This window comes from Hyperolius riggenbachi, chromosome 1, assembly GCF_040937935.1.
Source record: "Hyperolius riggenbachi isolate aHypRig1 chromosome 1, aHypRig1.pri, whole genome shotgun sequence".
NCBI classification, from domain to species: Eukaryota; Metazoa; Chordata; class Amphibia; order Anura; family Hyperoliidae; genus Hyperolius; species Hyperolius riggenbachi.
This window is the reverse complement of record NC_090646.1, coordinates 64,782,330-64,796,062: the sequence shown is the minus strand read 5'-3', so window position 1 is coordinate 64,796,062 and position 13,733 is coordinate 64,782,330. Positions and strand designations below refer to the sequence as shown.

Sequence of the window (13,733 nt, the reverse complement as noted above, 5' to 3'; positions counted from 1 at the left end):
TTTTTTTATGTTTGTACCCTATCAATAATTAAAAAGCTTCATTTGCTAAAATAACAGTTATATACCTTATTATGTACATATTAAAACAGCTCAGACCATAAAGGTAACTATTAATGCATTTTTTTTTTAAACGGTCACTTTTTTTTTGCACTTGTTTATGTTTAGTAGCTACTGGGGGGTTAATATGGTTTTAATAAATAATGAATTTATATATTTTTTTTACTTTTTGGCCACTAGATGCCACTATACACTTTACTACTTTTATGATTTCACTTTTATGAATCAACATGCCTCCTGATTCAAGGCATGTTGATTCATTCACGGGGGCTTCAGTTGGCTCAGGGAACACATGTTCCCCTTCACCAAATCAATCCCCTGTAAGTGCCCCCGTAAACAAGCACAGGAATAACGCTGGTCCACTTTACTGTGCCTGTGTGCATGTGCCATAAAGCTTGTTGACGTATTTTTTTGGGGGGGTGAGAAGGCAGTTTTTTTCATTACAGGTACAGTAAATGACAGCCCGATCAATAGCGAGTCAATGAGATGTAAATAACTCCAGTTTGCATGCAAATATGATCCTACTTAAAGTAGATCTTGTCAGTAGAGGGAAGCCTAGATGGATAACCTAGATGTTGCCCCGTCTCCCTCGGCACCACTGATCTAGCACTGGAACTCTCTGAAGATCATGGCCGCTCCCATCCATTAACAAGCGAGGTCGCACTTCTGATTGGTGTGACAGAGTAACCAATCAGCTTGGGGTGACCCAAACCACTAGGAATGTATAGGGGGATAAAAGACTGAAAAGCTCTCCTACTAATAAGCAAAGCTTGGTGTAATTTGCCTTCTTAAAACAGAAGAAAACTTGCAATAATTCAGCTAAAAGTAAACATTTGTGGTTACTGATTGGTATGAGAGACTGATATCCTTTAGTTATACTGTAATGAACATTGATAGGAATAGGCAGACCTGATGTGCAGAATAGGAGCAGCCAGACCTGATGTGTAGAATAGGAGCAGCCAGACCAGTTACAGGGGTGCCAAGCATAGTCTGGACCCCTAACTGTGTGTTGCTCCTGTTGTTTTGTTGCCTGATGAAGCGGGAATTGTGCCCGTGAAACGCGTTGCCAGTTATCACTAGGCGTATGTGAATAAATTGTATTAACTATATCGACAGCATCGTGTCTTTTTGGAGTGGCTGGTCCACCACCGCCTCCTGAACGTTTTTAGATGGTTTTAGCATATTTTACTCTTTTGGTGCCTCTGTACGTCTCTACAAAGACCTGATGTGTAGAATAGGAGCAGCCAGACCTGATGTGTAGAAAAGGAGCAGCCAGACCTGATGTGTAGAATAGGAGCAGCCAGATCTGATGTGTAGAATAGGAGCAGCCAGACCTGATGTGCAGAATAGGAGAAGCCAGACCTGATGTGTAGAATAGGAGCAGCCAGACCTGATGTGTAGAATAGGAGCAGCCAGACCTGATGTGTAGAATAGGAGCAGCCAGACCTGATGTGTAGAATAGGAGCAGCCAGACCTGATTTGCAGAATAGGAGCAGCCAGACCTGATGTGCAGAATAGGAGCGGCCAGACCTGAGGTGTAGAATAGGAGCAGCCAGATCTGATGTGCAGAATAGAAGCAGCCAGACCTGATGTGCAGAATAGGAGCAGACAGACCTGATGTGCAGAATAGAAACAGCCAGACTTGATGTGCAGAATAGGAGGAGCCAGACCTGATGTGCAGAATAGGAGCAGCCAGATCTGATGTGCAGAACAGGAGCAGCCAGACCTGATGTGCAGATTGACGGTAGATATGCAAATTGAGCTACTGCACACTGATATGGAGGTTGCAGAGAGAAACCTAAGGAAACTGTCAGATTAGCTGTCAGTGCTACAGCAATGTATGGTGTACAGACCACCAGGAAAGTGGAGTAAATATAAATAAGAGACATTTGGGAGGTTCACACATCTCTACACAGGGGTTAAAAAAACATTACAGCTGCATTATGAGCAACCAGGGGCTGGAGAAGCATATTTGTGCTACAAGGAAACTTATATTTTAAAAAGCATGCCACTTTCTATCATCTTGTATACAGGACATATGGGGTTCAGAGAACAGGGTCGTTTCTAGCCTTTTTTTTTTAACCCCAGGCAAGACCTCCTGTGTCCCACCCCCAATAAAAAAGAAAAACATAAAAAACGCATAAACACACACTAGAGAATATAAACCATGTGCTGTACAGGGTGGATGCAAAATACAGGGAGGTACTCACATACTCACATACAACCAGCTGATCCTGTCACATTATGATACACCCCCCCCCCCTTCCTGCACTCCCCCGCTGGACTCCTGGGGGGGGGGGAGGTGAGAGTACAGCTTCTGATGCGCTATACTCTGCAGTTACACACTGGGGTGGGGGAGGACAGGAGGGGGATGGGGAATTATTGTGGCACAAGGGAACAGAAGGAGGCATATGGGGACAGAGGGAGTTACAGTGAGACAGAAGGAGGCACAGTGGGGCAGAAGGATGCACATGGGGGCAGAGATAGCATAGGAGGAAGCTCAGGGACCACAAGGAGTCACAATTGGGGACAGAAGGAGGCACAAGGGACAGAAGGAATAACAAGGTGGGACAGAAGAAGACACAGAAGGAGGCACAAAGGGGGACTGAAGGAGGCACAGCGGGACAGAGGAATACACAGGGGAGCAAAGGTAGCGCAAGGGGACAGAAGGGGGCCAAGGAGACAGAGGGAGGCACAAAGGGGGACAGGAGGCACAGGTGGACAGAGGGATACACAGGGGGACAGATGAGGCAAAGAGGGAAACAGTGGAGGCTGCCTGCAACTTAGAGCTTAGTCCCAGAGGGGACGAAGGTCCCACCAGTTTCCAATGCCCTGGGGTCACTGAAGGTGCCTACAGAAATGAGACGATGGACAGCTGCACAGAGCACCTTCTGAATATGTATCTTCACGTGAGCCAAAAACTATTTATAATACAGCACAGTAGAATCTTGTTATAGTAAACTCTGATAGAGTAAACCTCTGTATATCGCATTGTTCTCCCCAGGCTCTTTTGGCCGGTTGCGTCACACGGCTAGTTTTGGTGAGCACCCGGCTGTCATCGGCTCACTTCCTCCTCTGCTATAAGCAGACTTGTGCAGAGAAGCACTGGCCCTGCATTCCCTCATATTGCCCCACCCGGCTACTTTCTCATGCTACCCGGGTGGAAAAAAATTCTGGGTATAACACTGTATAGTAAACTCAGTCCTCAGGTCCCATCAATAGAGTCTGTATAAATATACAACGTATGACCAATTCTGATGTATTAAACTTCTTGAAAAGTAAACTACTTTTCCTGGTCCCTTGCAGTGTACAGTACTATAAAGGGATTCTACTGTATAACTTCGCTCCCCACATCCAAAACCTCTCAAAGTCCTGCAGCTTCCACCTTCGTAACATCTGTAAGATTCGCCCTTTCCTGACCTCTGCCACCACCAAACTCCTCATCCATGCCCTCATAATTTCCTACCTTGACTACTGCAATGCCCTTCTGTCTGGTCTCCCTATGACCCGAACAGCCCCACTGCAGTCCATCATGAATGCGGCAGCCAGAATTATCCACTGCTCCCATCGCTCCACCACGGTGGATCCCCTCCTTGAATCCCTCCACTGGCTTCCTATCCAGTCCAGAATCAGATTCAAGATACTGTGTCTGACCTACAAATCTGTCCACAAAACCTGTCCAACCTACATTTCCGATCTTACTCAGAGGTACACACCTAGCTGCTCATCCGCTCTTCACCTAACCGCCCCCCGCATCACCCAGTCTCATGCACGCCTCCAGGACTTCTGAAGAGCTGCTCCAACACTATAGAACTCCCTACCTCCACTCATTAAGGCAGCCCCCTCCTTCAACACCTTCAAGAAGGCCCTCAAAACTCACCTTTTCACTCTGGCCTACCACCCCTCACAGGTGCTCTAAACCCGCAGCTGAACTCTGGTCCCCTACCTCTCGTGTCCTTACCTCTCCCTCTAGATTGTAAGCCTTTGGGCAGGGTCCTCCTCCTTTTGTTTCCTAGCTGATCATGCACCTCCATTACTGTGCACCCATGCTATGCATCTGTGTGAACCTAGCTTGCCTAATCTCCATGCTCCATCCAGTCACTGACTAAGCATTACCTTATGCTCATACTGTGCTGTGTGATCTGGTTTTCTTGTATTCCTGTATTGTCATATTGCTGTATGTCACCCCTAAATATTGTCTGTAACCTAAACTAATGTCCAGCGCTGCGTAATATGTTGGCGCTTTATAAATACAATAAATAAATAAGTAGCATGCAAAACACAACTGCATAACAATAGGACATTTACACAAATGGTACATACATCAATATCACCAACAAGTGCAAGTTAAAGCACACCTGAATCTTCAGGAATATGGAGGCTGCCATATGCATTTTCCATTAAACAATGCAGATTTCCTGAATGTCCTGCTGATCCTCTGCCTCTAATACGTTTAAACAAGACCCTAAACAAACATGCAGCAGATCAGGTGCTTCTGACTGGATTAACTTCATGCTTGTTTCTCAACCATTACGATTTTACCTAAGGAAGGCCGCGATACAACACTATGTAAGAATTACAGGCCCATATCACTGATTAATGTAGACCATAAAATAATTACTAAAATATTAGCCTTGAGACTGAACGGAATAATACCCTTACTAATCAAAAATGATCAGGTGGGCTTTGTAAAGGGCAGACAAGGAACGGACAACATCCGTAAGATCTGTAATCTTATCCTTCACTCACAGGCGAATGCCTCCCCCCTACTGCTTCTGGCAGTTGACATAGAAAAGGCATTCGACTCACTTTCCTGGAGATATTTGTACGAAGTCCTAAACAAATTTGGTTTCTCAGGCCCCCTTATAACCATCCTGAAGAATCTATACTCTAACCCCACTGCATCAATCCTCACGGCCGGTTTTGAATCAGATAGGTTTGAAATAAAAAAAAGAGGATCCAGGCAAGGATGCCCTTTGTCACCAGCCTTATTTATAATGGCATTTGAACCCCTTTTGGAATCCATCAGGAATAATCCCGATATTAAAGGACCAACTATAGGTAAATCTATGTACAAATGTAGCGCATTCGCGGATGATCTATTACTGACGATCACCGAGCCACATATATCCCTGCCTAATGTTCTGGAACTTCTTAGAATCTTTGACTCCATCTCAGGCCTTAAAGGTAACCCAGATAAAACAGAAGCATTACTTCTTCAGACTAAACCTGAGAAGGAAAGGACTCTTAAGAGTAATTTTCAATTTATTTGGCAAGAAAAGTCTCTAAAATATCTAGGCATTAAAATCCCTTCAAGCATAAATAACATACTAGACTACAACTATGTACCATTAATAAAGCACCTTAAGGCTAAAATGTTGATGTGGGGGAGACTACGGTTATCCTGGATGGGCAGAATTGCATCGACCAAAATGATGATATTACCAAAATTACTGTATCTTTTTAGGTCTATACCATTATCCCTACCAAAACACCACCTAATAGATCTCCAAAAAACCATGATGAGATATATTTGGGGGAAAAAGAAACCTACGATAAAATTAAATATAATGTACAGACATAAAGATATGGGGGGACTGGGGGTACCCAATTTACTCAAGTTTCACAACGCAGCAAGATGTGCACAAATACTTAGTTCAGCCTTTAATTCTCATTCATCAAAATGGAGCTCAATAGAGAACGCCCAAATAACCCCCCTCAGTGTCCAAGCTTTATTATGGTCAAACCCTTCCCCAACCCAGAGCTACAAAGTTAAAAACCCTCTGACGAAAGATTCCTTTAAACTTTGGAACACACTGAGATTTGAATACAAACTCACTTCATCTCCCTCCTCCCTAGCCCCGATCTCCAATAACCCGGATTTCCCGCCAGGTATGGAGGCACAGAATTTTGAATGGTGGCACAGAAAAGGCCTCTACAAAATACACAATTTAATAAAGAATGGGAAAATGGTCTCATTTGAGGAGCTTCGAGAGGAGCTTAATATCCCTCTAAGAGAATACCTTAGATACGCTCAGCTATCTCACTTCATTACCCACAACTGGCCTAAATTATCTTCCCACAAAGAATCAGAAATAGAAAGTCAGATAATAAATAAAGGAGAAATACCTAAAAATATATCCATTCTGTACAAGCTTCTATCTACTCCTGATTCGAAAGAAAAACATAAATACCAGAAGGCTTGGGACGAGGACTTAGGGGCACCTATCCCTATTAATCTCTGGACCCAAATTTGGAATAACACAGCCAAAAGCTCTCCAAATACATCCCTTAGAGAAACAGCAACTAAAATAATATTTAGGGCCTACTATACCCCATCCAGACTAGGAAAATTTAGCACAAATTCCAGCTTATGCTTTCGTGGTTGCCAAACGGAGGGCACATTCTTCCATACATGGTGGCTATGTCCCAAAGCATTCGGGATATGGGAAAGGGTCATGAAACTCTTTGCAGAACTCACAAACAAAGTATTTCTCCCATCTCCATTGAATTGCTTACTTAACGTCCACATAGACAGATTATCCAAGATAGAAAACAAATTACTCTATAAACTAACAGCAGCATGCAAAATACAAATGGCACAGTCATGGCTCACACCAGACATCAGCTGGGACAGAATCATAGAGAGGGTCAATAATGCATGCCTGAACGAGTACCTACATGGGCTAACTGTAGATGACACTCAAGCTTTTTTCCGGGTATGGAACCCATGGTTAAACTCCCCTTATGGGACACATCTAAACCTATCAGGACGCCAAAACTACTAACTGGAAAGACTGATAAACCCATACTACACACCGGACCATACACAGGAATAACTGGATACCTAGTTTATTAAGGTTCTGTTCATATAATTTTATCTTTTATTTTACTGTTGAAGCTTTCAATGTTATCAACATCAGTATCAAGAAATAGATCTGGAAGGTAACACTTCCTAAATCGGTATTATGTAGTGTCTTTTCTAATAATACGGTTAACAACATGCATCACTCCAATTGGAAAACCACTATTGATCTGTCTTTATTATGTAATGCATGATTCTCTCAATAAAGATACTTTGAAAGTTAACTTCATGCTTGTTTCTGGTGTTATTAAGACACTACTGCAGCCACTTAGATCAGCAGGGCTGCCAGGCAACTGGTATTGTTTAAAAGGAAATATATATGACAGCCCCCATATCCCTTTGACTACAGATGTCCTTTAACACCACTTCATATGATTCTGTAGACCAAGCCATGTTTCAGAGAGGAAGACCCACAGAAAACACAAACACTCCCAGGCCCCAACCCAAAGTGAGAGAGCAGAACCTTACCAAACACCCCCCTCCCCCCCAATTTCCCTCAGAACCCACCGGTGCATCCATGTCTGTGCCGAGCATGATGTGAGTGAGGCATCGCCTGACTCCCTGCAGGCATGTTATAAACACCTCAATAACAAGACTGGTGAGGTAAAAAATCAATGATGTAAATGTTTATTCTTCTCACAGTTCATAGAAAAGAAACGGACAGCTAGTGCTGTAATAGGACATGCTCTGGGCTGAGGGAGGTCATCGTCCGAACGAGTCCTCATCACCGCCAACCTAAGTGATAGGTTTTGCTTATACTGGCGTGTTTCCCTCAGTCCAGCGGCACTGTGGGTAAATAGCAGAACAGTGACCCTGTACACTGAGAAATGTCCTAAACTGTATCCCTTCAGTGCAACAACACTCACAAAACTGGCTATGATATGTATCAGTGGGGGAAAAGTCATTTTATCATTTACACTTATTAAAAAATGATCTATTTCTGCATATCCAGATCCGGATTACCCACCAGGCAACACAAGCAGTTGATTAGGACTCCAGTCAGGGTATAACGGCCCCCATCAGCACGTAATTCAGCCCTGACGTTATCACCTGCTGCGGTATGAATTTCCAAAATTGCGAGCAAGCAGCGTTCGTTACCATGGTGATGGTGCTGTGCTCGTATGTTCATTTTAGTGCACTCTGTAAAGTACTGATTGCTCAGTAAGCATTAATGTATTACAGCATAGGCAAACCAGGCAGATGTATAGGTTGACACTTGCAGGAGGAGGCAGCACAAAGCTATTCTTGGCACATTGTTCTTTACTGAATTTTTGCACACAACTGCTGGTTCCATTAAAATGTAACTGTCGGGCACACAAAAAAAAAAAAAAAAAAAAATTCTTTATTTTTATCTGGTAAACAAGTAACAAGTTAAAATCACTATTACTTTTCTTGTTGATAAATGATCATTCCCCAGTTTACCTGACTCATTTGGTACACACAAAATTTGGTATGCAAAAAGGAAGTTGCAGCCAGGACATGCTGGGTTGTCCTTTTTTGCTTCTCTACTCTCCCCTCAGATTTAACTAATGCAGCCGGATTGGCTGAAGCCTCTTTCCCTCCTGTTTTCCCATCCCAAACCTCTGTTGCTTTCTGATTGGCCAATATTTCTCATGCTGAGACAATGCACTTTGTATTGCAGAGCTGGGTGGGAGTGCTCAAGACTGGTAGGACGGCGGGCAATGCATACACAATCAGGCAGAGGAAAGTAAGGGAGGAAATGACATCAGAATTGGCTTCAAGATAGACATGTTAAAATGGAGAATCCTAGGAAGGATTTTCTCTTTTTTTACCATAGAAAAATCACTAAAATCAAAACGTGGACAGTGCAATACATATGTTATGTAAGTAGAGCAAGTATTTATCTACTTATACATGTGGTTTTTTTCTGAGATTTTCTGATAACTCCTCTTTAAAGTGAACCTTAAAGAGAATCTGTATTGTTAAAATCGCACAAAAGTAAACATACCAGTGCGTTAGGGGACATCTATTACCCTCTGTCACAATTTCGCCGCTCCTCGCCGCATTAAAAGTGGTTAAAAACAGTTTTAAAAAGTTTGTTTATAAACAAACAAAATGGCCACCAAAACAGGAAGTAGGTTGATGTACAGCATGTCCACACATAGAAAATACATCCATACACAAGCAGGCTGTATGCAGCCTTCCTTTTGTATCTCAAGAGATCATTTGTGTGTTTCTTTCCCCCTGCAGCTATCTTCCACTGAAGTGTCAGGCTGTTTCTTCCTGCAGAGTGCAGACAGCTGTGCCTGTATGTAATTCCTCAGTATGTGAAAGCCCAGCCAGCTCAGAAGAGGATTTATCCAGCTTGTAAAAGATAATAGAGCAGAGAGAAGCTGCACTAATCTAAATAATACACAGGCAGTGTGCAGAGAGGGGCCTGGAGGGGGGAGATACATCACAGAACCACAACACTGAAGGACTTGGCAGCCTTCCAGACACAGGCCTGACAAGTCTGACAAGAGAGAGATAAGTTGATTTATTACAGAGATGGTGATAGTAGAAAGTGCTGCAGTAAGCCAGAACACATTAGAATAGCTTTTGGAACTTGTAGGATGATAAAAAACAGGATGCAATTTTTGTTACGGAGTCTCTTTAAGGCTGGTTTCACACATGGAGCAGTGCAATTGTCCTTCCACAGGGGAGCCTGCCGCAGAACAATTGCACCACACTATTTCGCAAATAAAACAACCTGCAGCAAAGTGGGCCGACATGGTGATCTTTGTAGGTCTGCCCCCACGGGCTCCCTGCTGGATAGGAAGTCACACCACTACCACAACAAAATAAATAGCTTGTGTAAGGGGCTAAAAAGGACCAAAAAGCCCTCTGACTAAAATGATATGCAAAACTGAAATTTGCCTTCTTAAAACAGAAGTTATTTGCTATTATTTAGGTTGGAGTAAATATATGATATCTCCCACAATGCATCACTTCTGAGTATGCAAAACATCCCTTGGATGTCCCTGAAAGCTAGACACACCTCCAGAACCGCTGGAATGCAGTGATATGTCTGCTTGTTAGTTGCACAGAGTCACAATAACCGACATGCGTACAGACTGTTTCAGACTGGTTGGTCCTCATCAGTGCATGACTTGCATTACTATGGCTCTATGACGTAAGACTTGAAACACCCAGAGCTACAGGTTGCCCAGCAAGTGTAAGGTGAACCAGAATGCCTAGGAGTGTCTAAGGGGCTAAAAAGGTTCAAAAAAGGCTTTTTACGGTGGCCACTAACGATCCAATTTCTAGCAAAAAATCTTTAAGTGATCAGATAATTCTGATTGGAAGTGAAATTGTTCACTATACCCTCAACGAACCAATCTTTGCTTCCTATCTATCACAACCAACAAGAAAAATCAATCAGACGACTATTTTTATAATCATTCATAATCGATTACCCATCAACGAAGATTATTTACAACCAATCCGATCAGAATTTCTGATCGCTCAAACTGGAAAATCGGATCATTAGTGGCCACCTTTACTACAATGCTATGCAAAACAAAAAAGTTTGCCTTGTAAAAACAGAAGGTATTTGCGATTGCTCTTATCCATACATGATAGGACTATGGAACTGTATTGATTTCTCAGAGCTACTGTGGAAACTCGCAAAGATAAAGCAAAGCAGAGAGGGAAAAAAAACATATGCTGTATTACAGGTTAGTGTGGTTGCTTGACCTTAAAAGGTAACAGAACAAATAATCTGTGGGCTGACTCCTGCCGTGTTCCATCTTAACAGAAAACGTGCATGTTTTTTATTATAGCCATGCAATTAGCATTTTTAAAAAGGACATAAGACAAGGCAGCCTGCCTACCTTGCTATAACTCCCTGTTTAAAGGGAGATTTCTCTACAATTACACTTGTATTCCTGCGTATAACGCACAAACATTTCACAGCATTTCTGGCAGAAAGAACAATCACAACTAACTGCCAGCCAATGGAGTAGTGCAGCTGTTGAAAATAACACTTTGCACAGCTATGTGCATGGGCAGCAAGGTGGGTTTTTTTTAGAGTACTGTTGCTGTGGTGACCCGCCCAAAAAATGTAATTCGAGTTCATGGTCTGTTGTGGAAATATACATCTTGATAAAAATGTGATATATAAAGATGCAGTGTGTATGAAACTACAAAAAGACCTGAGCTCCACAGAAACAGGATTGTGTAATTGCATTTTAACCTAAGCAGAATCTGCTTTAAAAGCAGGAACTGGAGGCGTTTTTATTAGTTCTTAGCACAGGAATGAACTTGATGGACTAATGTCTTTTTTCAACCAAACTAATTGTGTAACTATGAAAGGGTACTGCTTAGCACAGGCAGGGGTGGTGCTTAGTACAGGAAATACTAGTACTTGGCACAGGAAGGGGTTGTACTTATCACAAGCAGGGGTGGTGCTTTTAATGGAAGGCCTAGTGCACACCAAAAACCGCTAGCAGATCCGCAAAATGCTAGCAGATTTTGAAACACTTTTTCTTATTTTTCTGCAGCGTTTCAGCTAGCGTTTTGCGGTTTTGTGTAGCGGTTTTGGTATAGTAGATTTCATGTATTGTTACAGTAAAGCTGTTACTGAACAGCTACTGTAACAAAAAACGCCTGGCAAACCGATCTGAAGTGCCGTTTTTCAGAGCGGTTTGCGTTTTTCCTATACTTAACATTGAGGCAGAAACGCATCCGCAATCCAAAATCTGCAGCAGCCCGGGAGTATGCGTTTCTGCAAAACGCCTCCCGCTCTGGTGTGCACCAGCCCATTGAAATACATTACCCTAGCGGATCCGCACCCGCAAGCAGATCGCAAACCGCAGCGGAAACGCTCCGGTGTGCACTAGGCCGAAGTGTTTCTGCTCAGCAAAGGGAGGGGTGGTGCTTGGCACAAGCAGAGGTGGTGCTTAGCACATGAAAGATTAGAGCTCAGCAAAGATAGGGGTAGAACTTATCACAAACGAGGATGGTTCTTGGCACAGGCAGGGATGGTGCTTTGTACAGGAAATATTACTTCTTAGCACAGGAAGGGGTAGTGCCTAGTACAGGAAATATTAGTGCTTGGCACAGGAAGGGGTAATGCTTATCACAAGCAGGGGTGGAGCTTTTCAGAGGAAGGGTTTGTGCTCAGAACAGGCAGGGGTGGGGCTTAGCACAAGCAGAGGTGGTGCTTAGCACAGAAAAGATTAATTCTTTGCAAAGGTTACATAGTTGCATAGTTATTTGGGTTGAAAAAAGACATACGTCCATCGAGTTCAGAGAACAAAGTACAACACCAGCCTGCTCCCTCACATATACCTGTTGAGCCAGAGAAAGGCGAAAAAAACCCTTACAAGGCATGGTCCAATTAGCCCCAAAAGGGAAAAATTCCTTCCCGACTCCAGATGGCAATCAGATAAAATGCCTGGATCAACATCATTAGGCATTACCTAGTAATTGTAGCCATGGATGTCTTTCAACGCAAGGAAAGCATCTAAGCCCCCTTTTAATGCAGGTATAGAGTTTGCCATAACTACATCCTGTGGCAATGCATTCCACATCTTAATCACTCTTACTGTAAAGAACCCTTTCCTAAATCAATGGCTAAAATGTTTTTCCTCCATGCGCAGATCATGTCCTCTAGTCCTTTGAGAAGGCCAAGCGGGGAAGAACTCATCACAGACAGGATTAGTGCTTGGCACAGGAAGGGGTGGGGTTTTAAAATGGAGGCTAATGGTATGCCTTAGAGGCTCTCCAGGTGGACCTCTCCACCAGTGTAATGTCAGCGCCTCACAGCACTGAGGTACTGACATCACACTGTGGGAGCCTTGTTGCATTGTGGGAAATAACAGCTGTTTCCAACTTCCAAAAAAGCAACCAGCATCTCCTTCCAGTGACATCACCTGCCAGCAGTGAAAATGTCAGAATGTAAATCAGGGAGAGGAAAGATTTTACAATGGGCAAACCCTGACTAAATCCTTTATACATAATTATCGTAAAAATGTAGCACTTTATTACGTTATTTTCACTGGAGCTCCTCTTTAAGTGTGTGTGTGTGTGTGTGTGGGGGGGGGGGGGGGGATTTGTTTGGTTGTGCGGGGAAACACCTCCACCCTGCCCCAGGAATGCTGGCCTGTGGTGAAGTGTGGAATTCATGCCAGGATACAGTAGCTCACATGCTCACACAGATCACTGCAGTATGACCTTGCAGGCTCACTCTGTCATCCCTAATGCGATAATGTGATTACACAGTGGATGCGCGAAGCACTGCACGCCTGGGACTTCTACGATAAATCACACTACAGGGACTCTAATAGGTTCAGGAATGTGATAATGGGAGGAAACATTAAACACTTCCTCGTCAGAACGATCACATTGTTACAAACGAGAAGTGCGACAAAAATATCTCATTCCAAGGTGTTTATCCTTCATAATAACGATGGAAAAAAAGATTACTAAATGAGGCACAGAGTATACCAGCAGGGAAACGTTTCATGAAAAGTTTCAAAAGACAACTGAAGTGAGCGGGATACGGAGGCTGCCATATTTATTTCCTTTTTAAACAATACAGATTGCCTGGCTGTCCTGATCCTCTGCCTCTAGACTTAGACCCTTAAAAAAAAAATCATAAAGATCACATTTATCTATGGGCCCGTTCACACTTAGAATCGCAGAACGCCGGCGATTACCACCGGCGTTTTGCGGGAGTGATTTTCCCGCGATTAGCGTGGAAAAATCACTGGACACTGCAGCGGTTTTGGAGCGATCGCGATTAGCGTGCTTTGCACTCTAATCACGACCGCTAATCGTGGAACGCTCGTCGCCGGCAAACCGCTGC

At 43.3% G+C, this 13,733-nt stretch overlaps 1 protein-coding gene across 5 annotated transcripts in view; it reads right to left on the bottom strand.

Annotated features, from left to right (window-relative positions):
• The window catches only part of LOC137562977 (RING finger protein 24), a 146,732-nt gene that overhangs the window by 46,256 nt on the left and 86,743 nt on the right, over positions 1-13,733 (bottom strand). Inside the window, exon 1 of one of the 5 annotated variants that reach the window (XM_068274875.1) lies at positions 7,430-7,443. The exons of the other annotated variants lie outside the window; for them this stretch is intronic. Coding sequence (XP_068130976.1) covers positions 7,430-7,437 — 8 coding nt within the window. The 5' untranslated portion in view covers positions 7,438-7,443. Of the gene's footprint in view, positions 1-7,429; positions 7,444-13,733 lie in introns of those variants that run through there. 5 annotated transcript variants of the gene reach the window in all.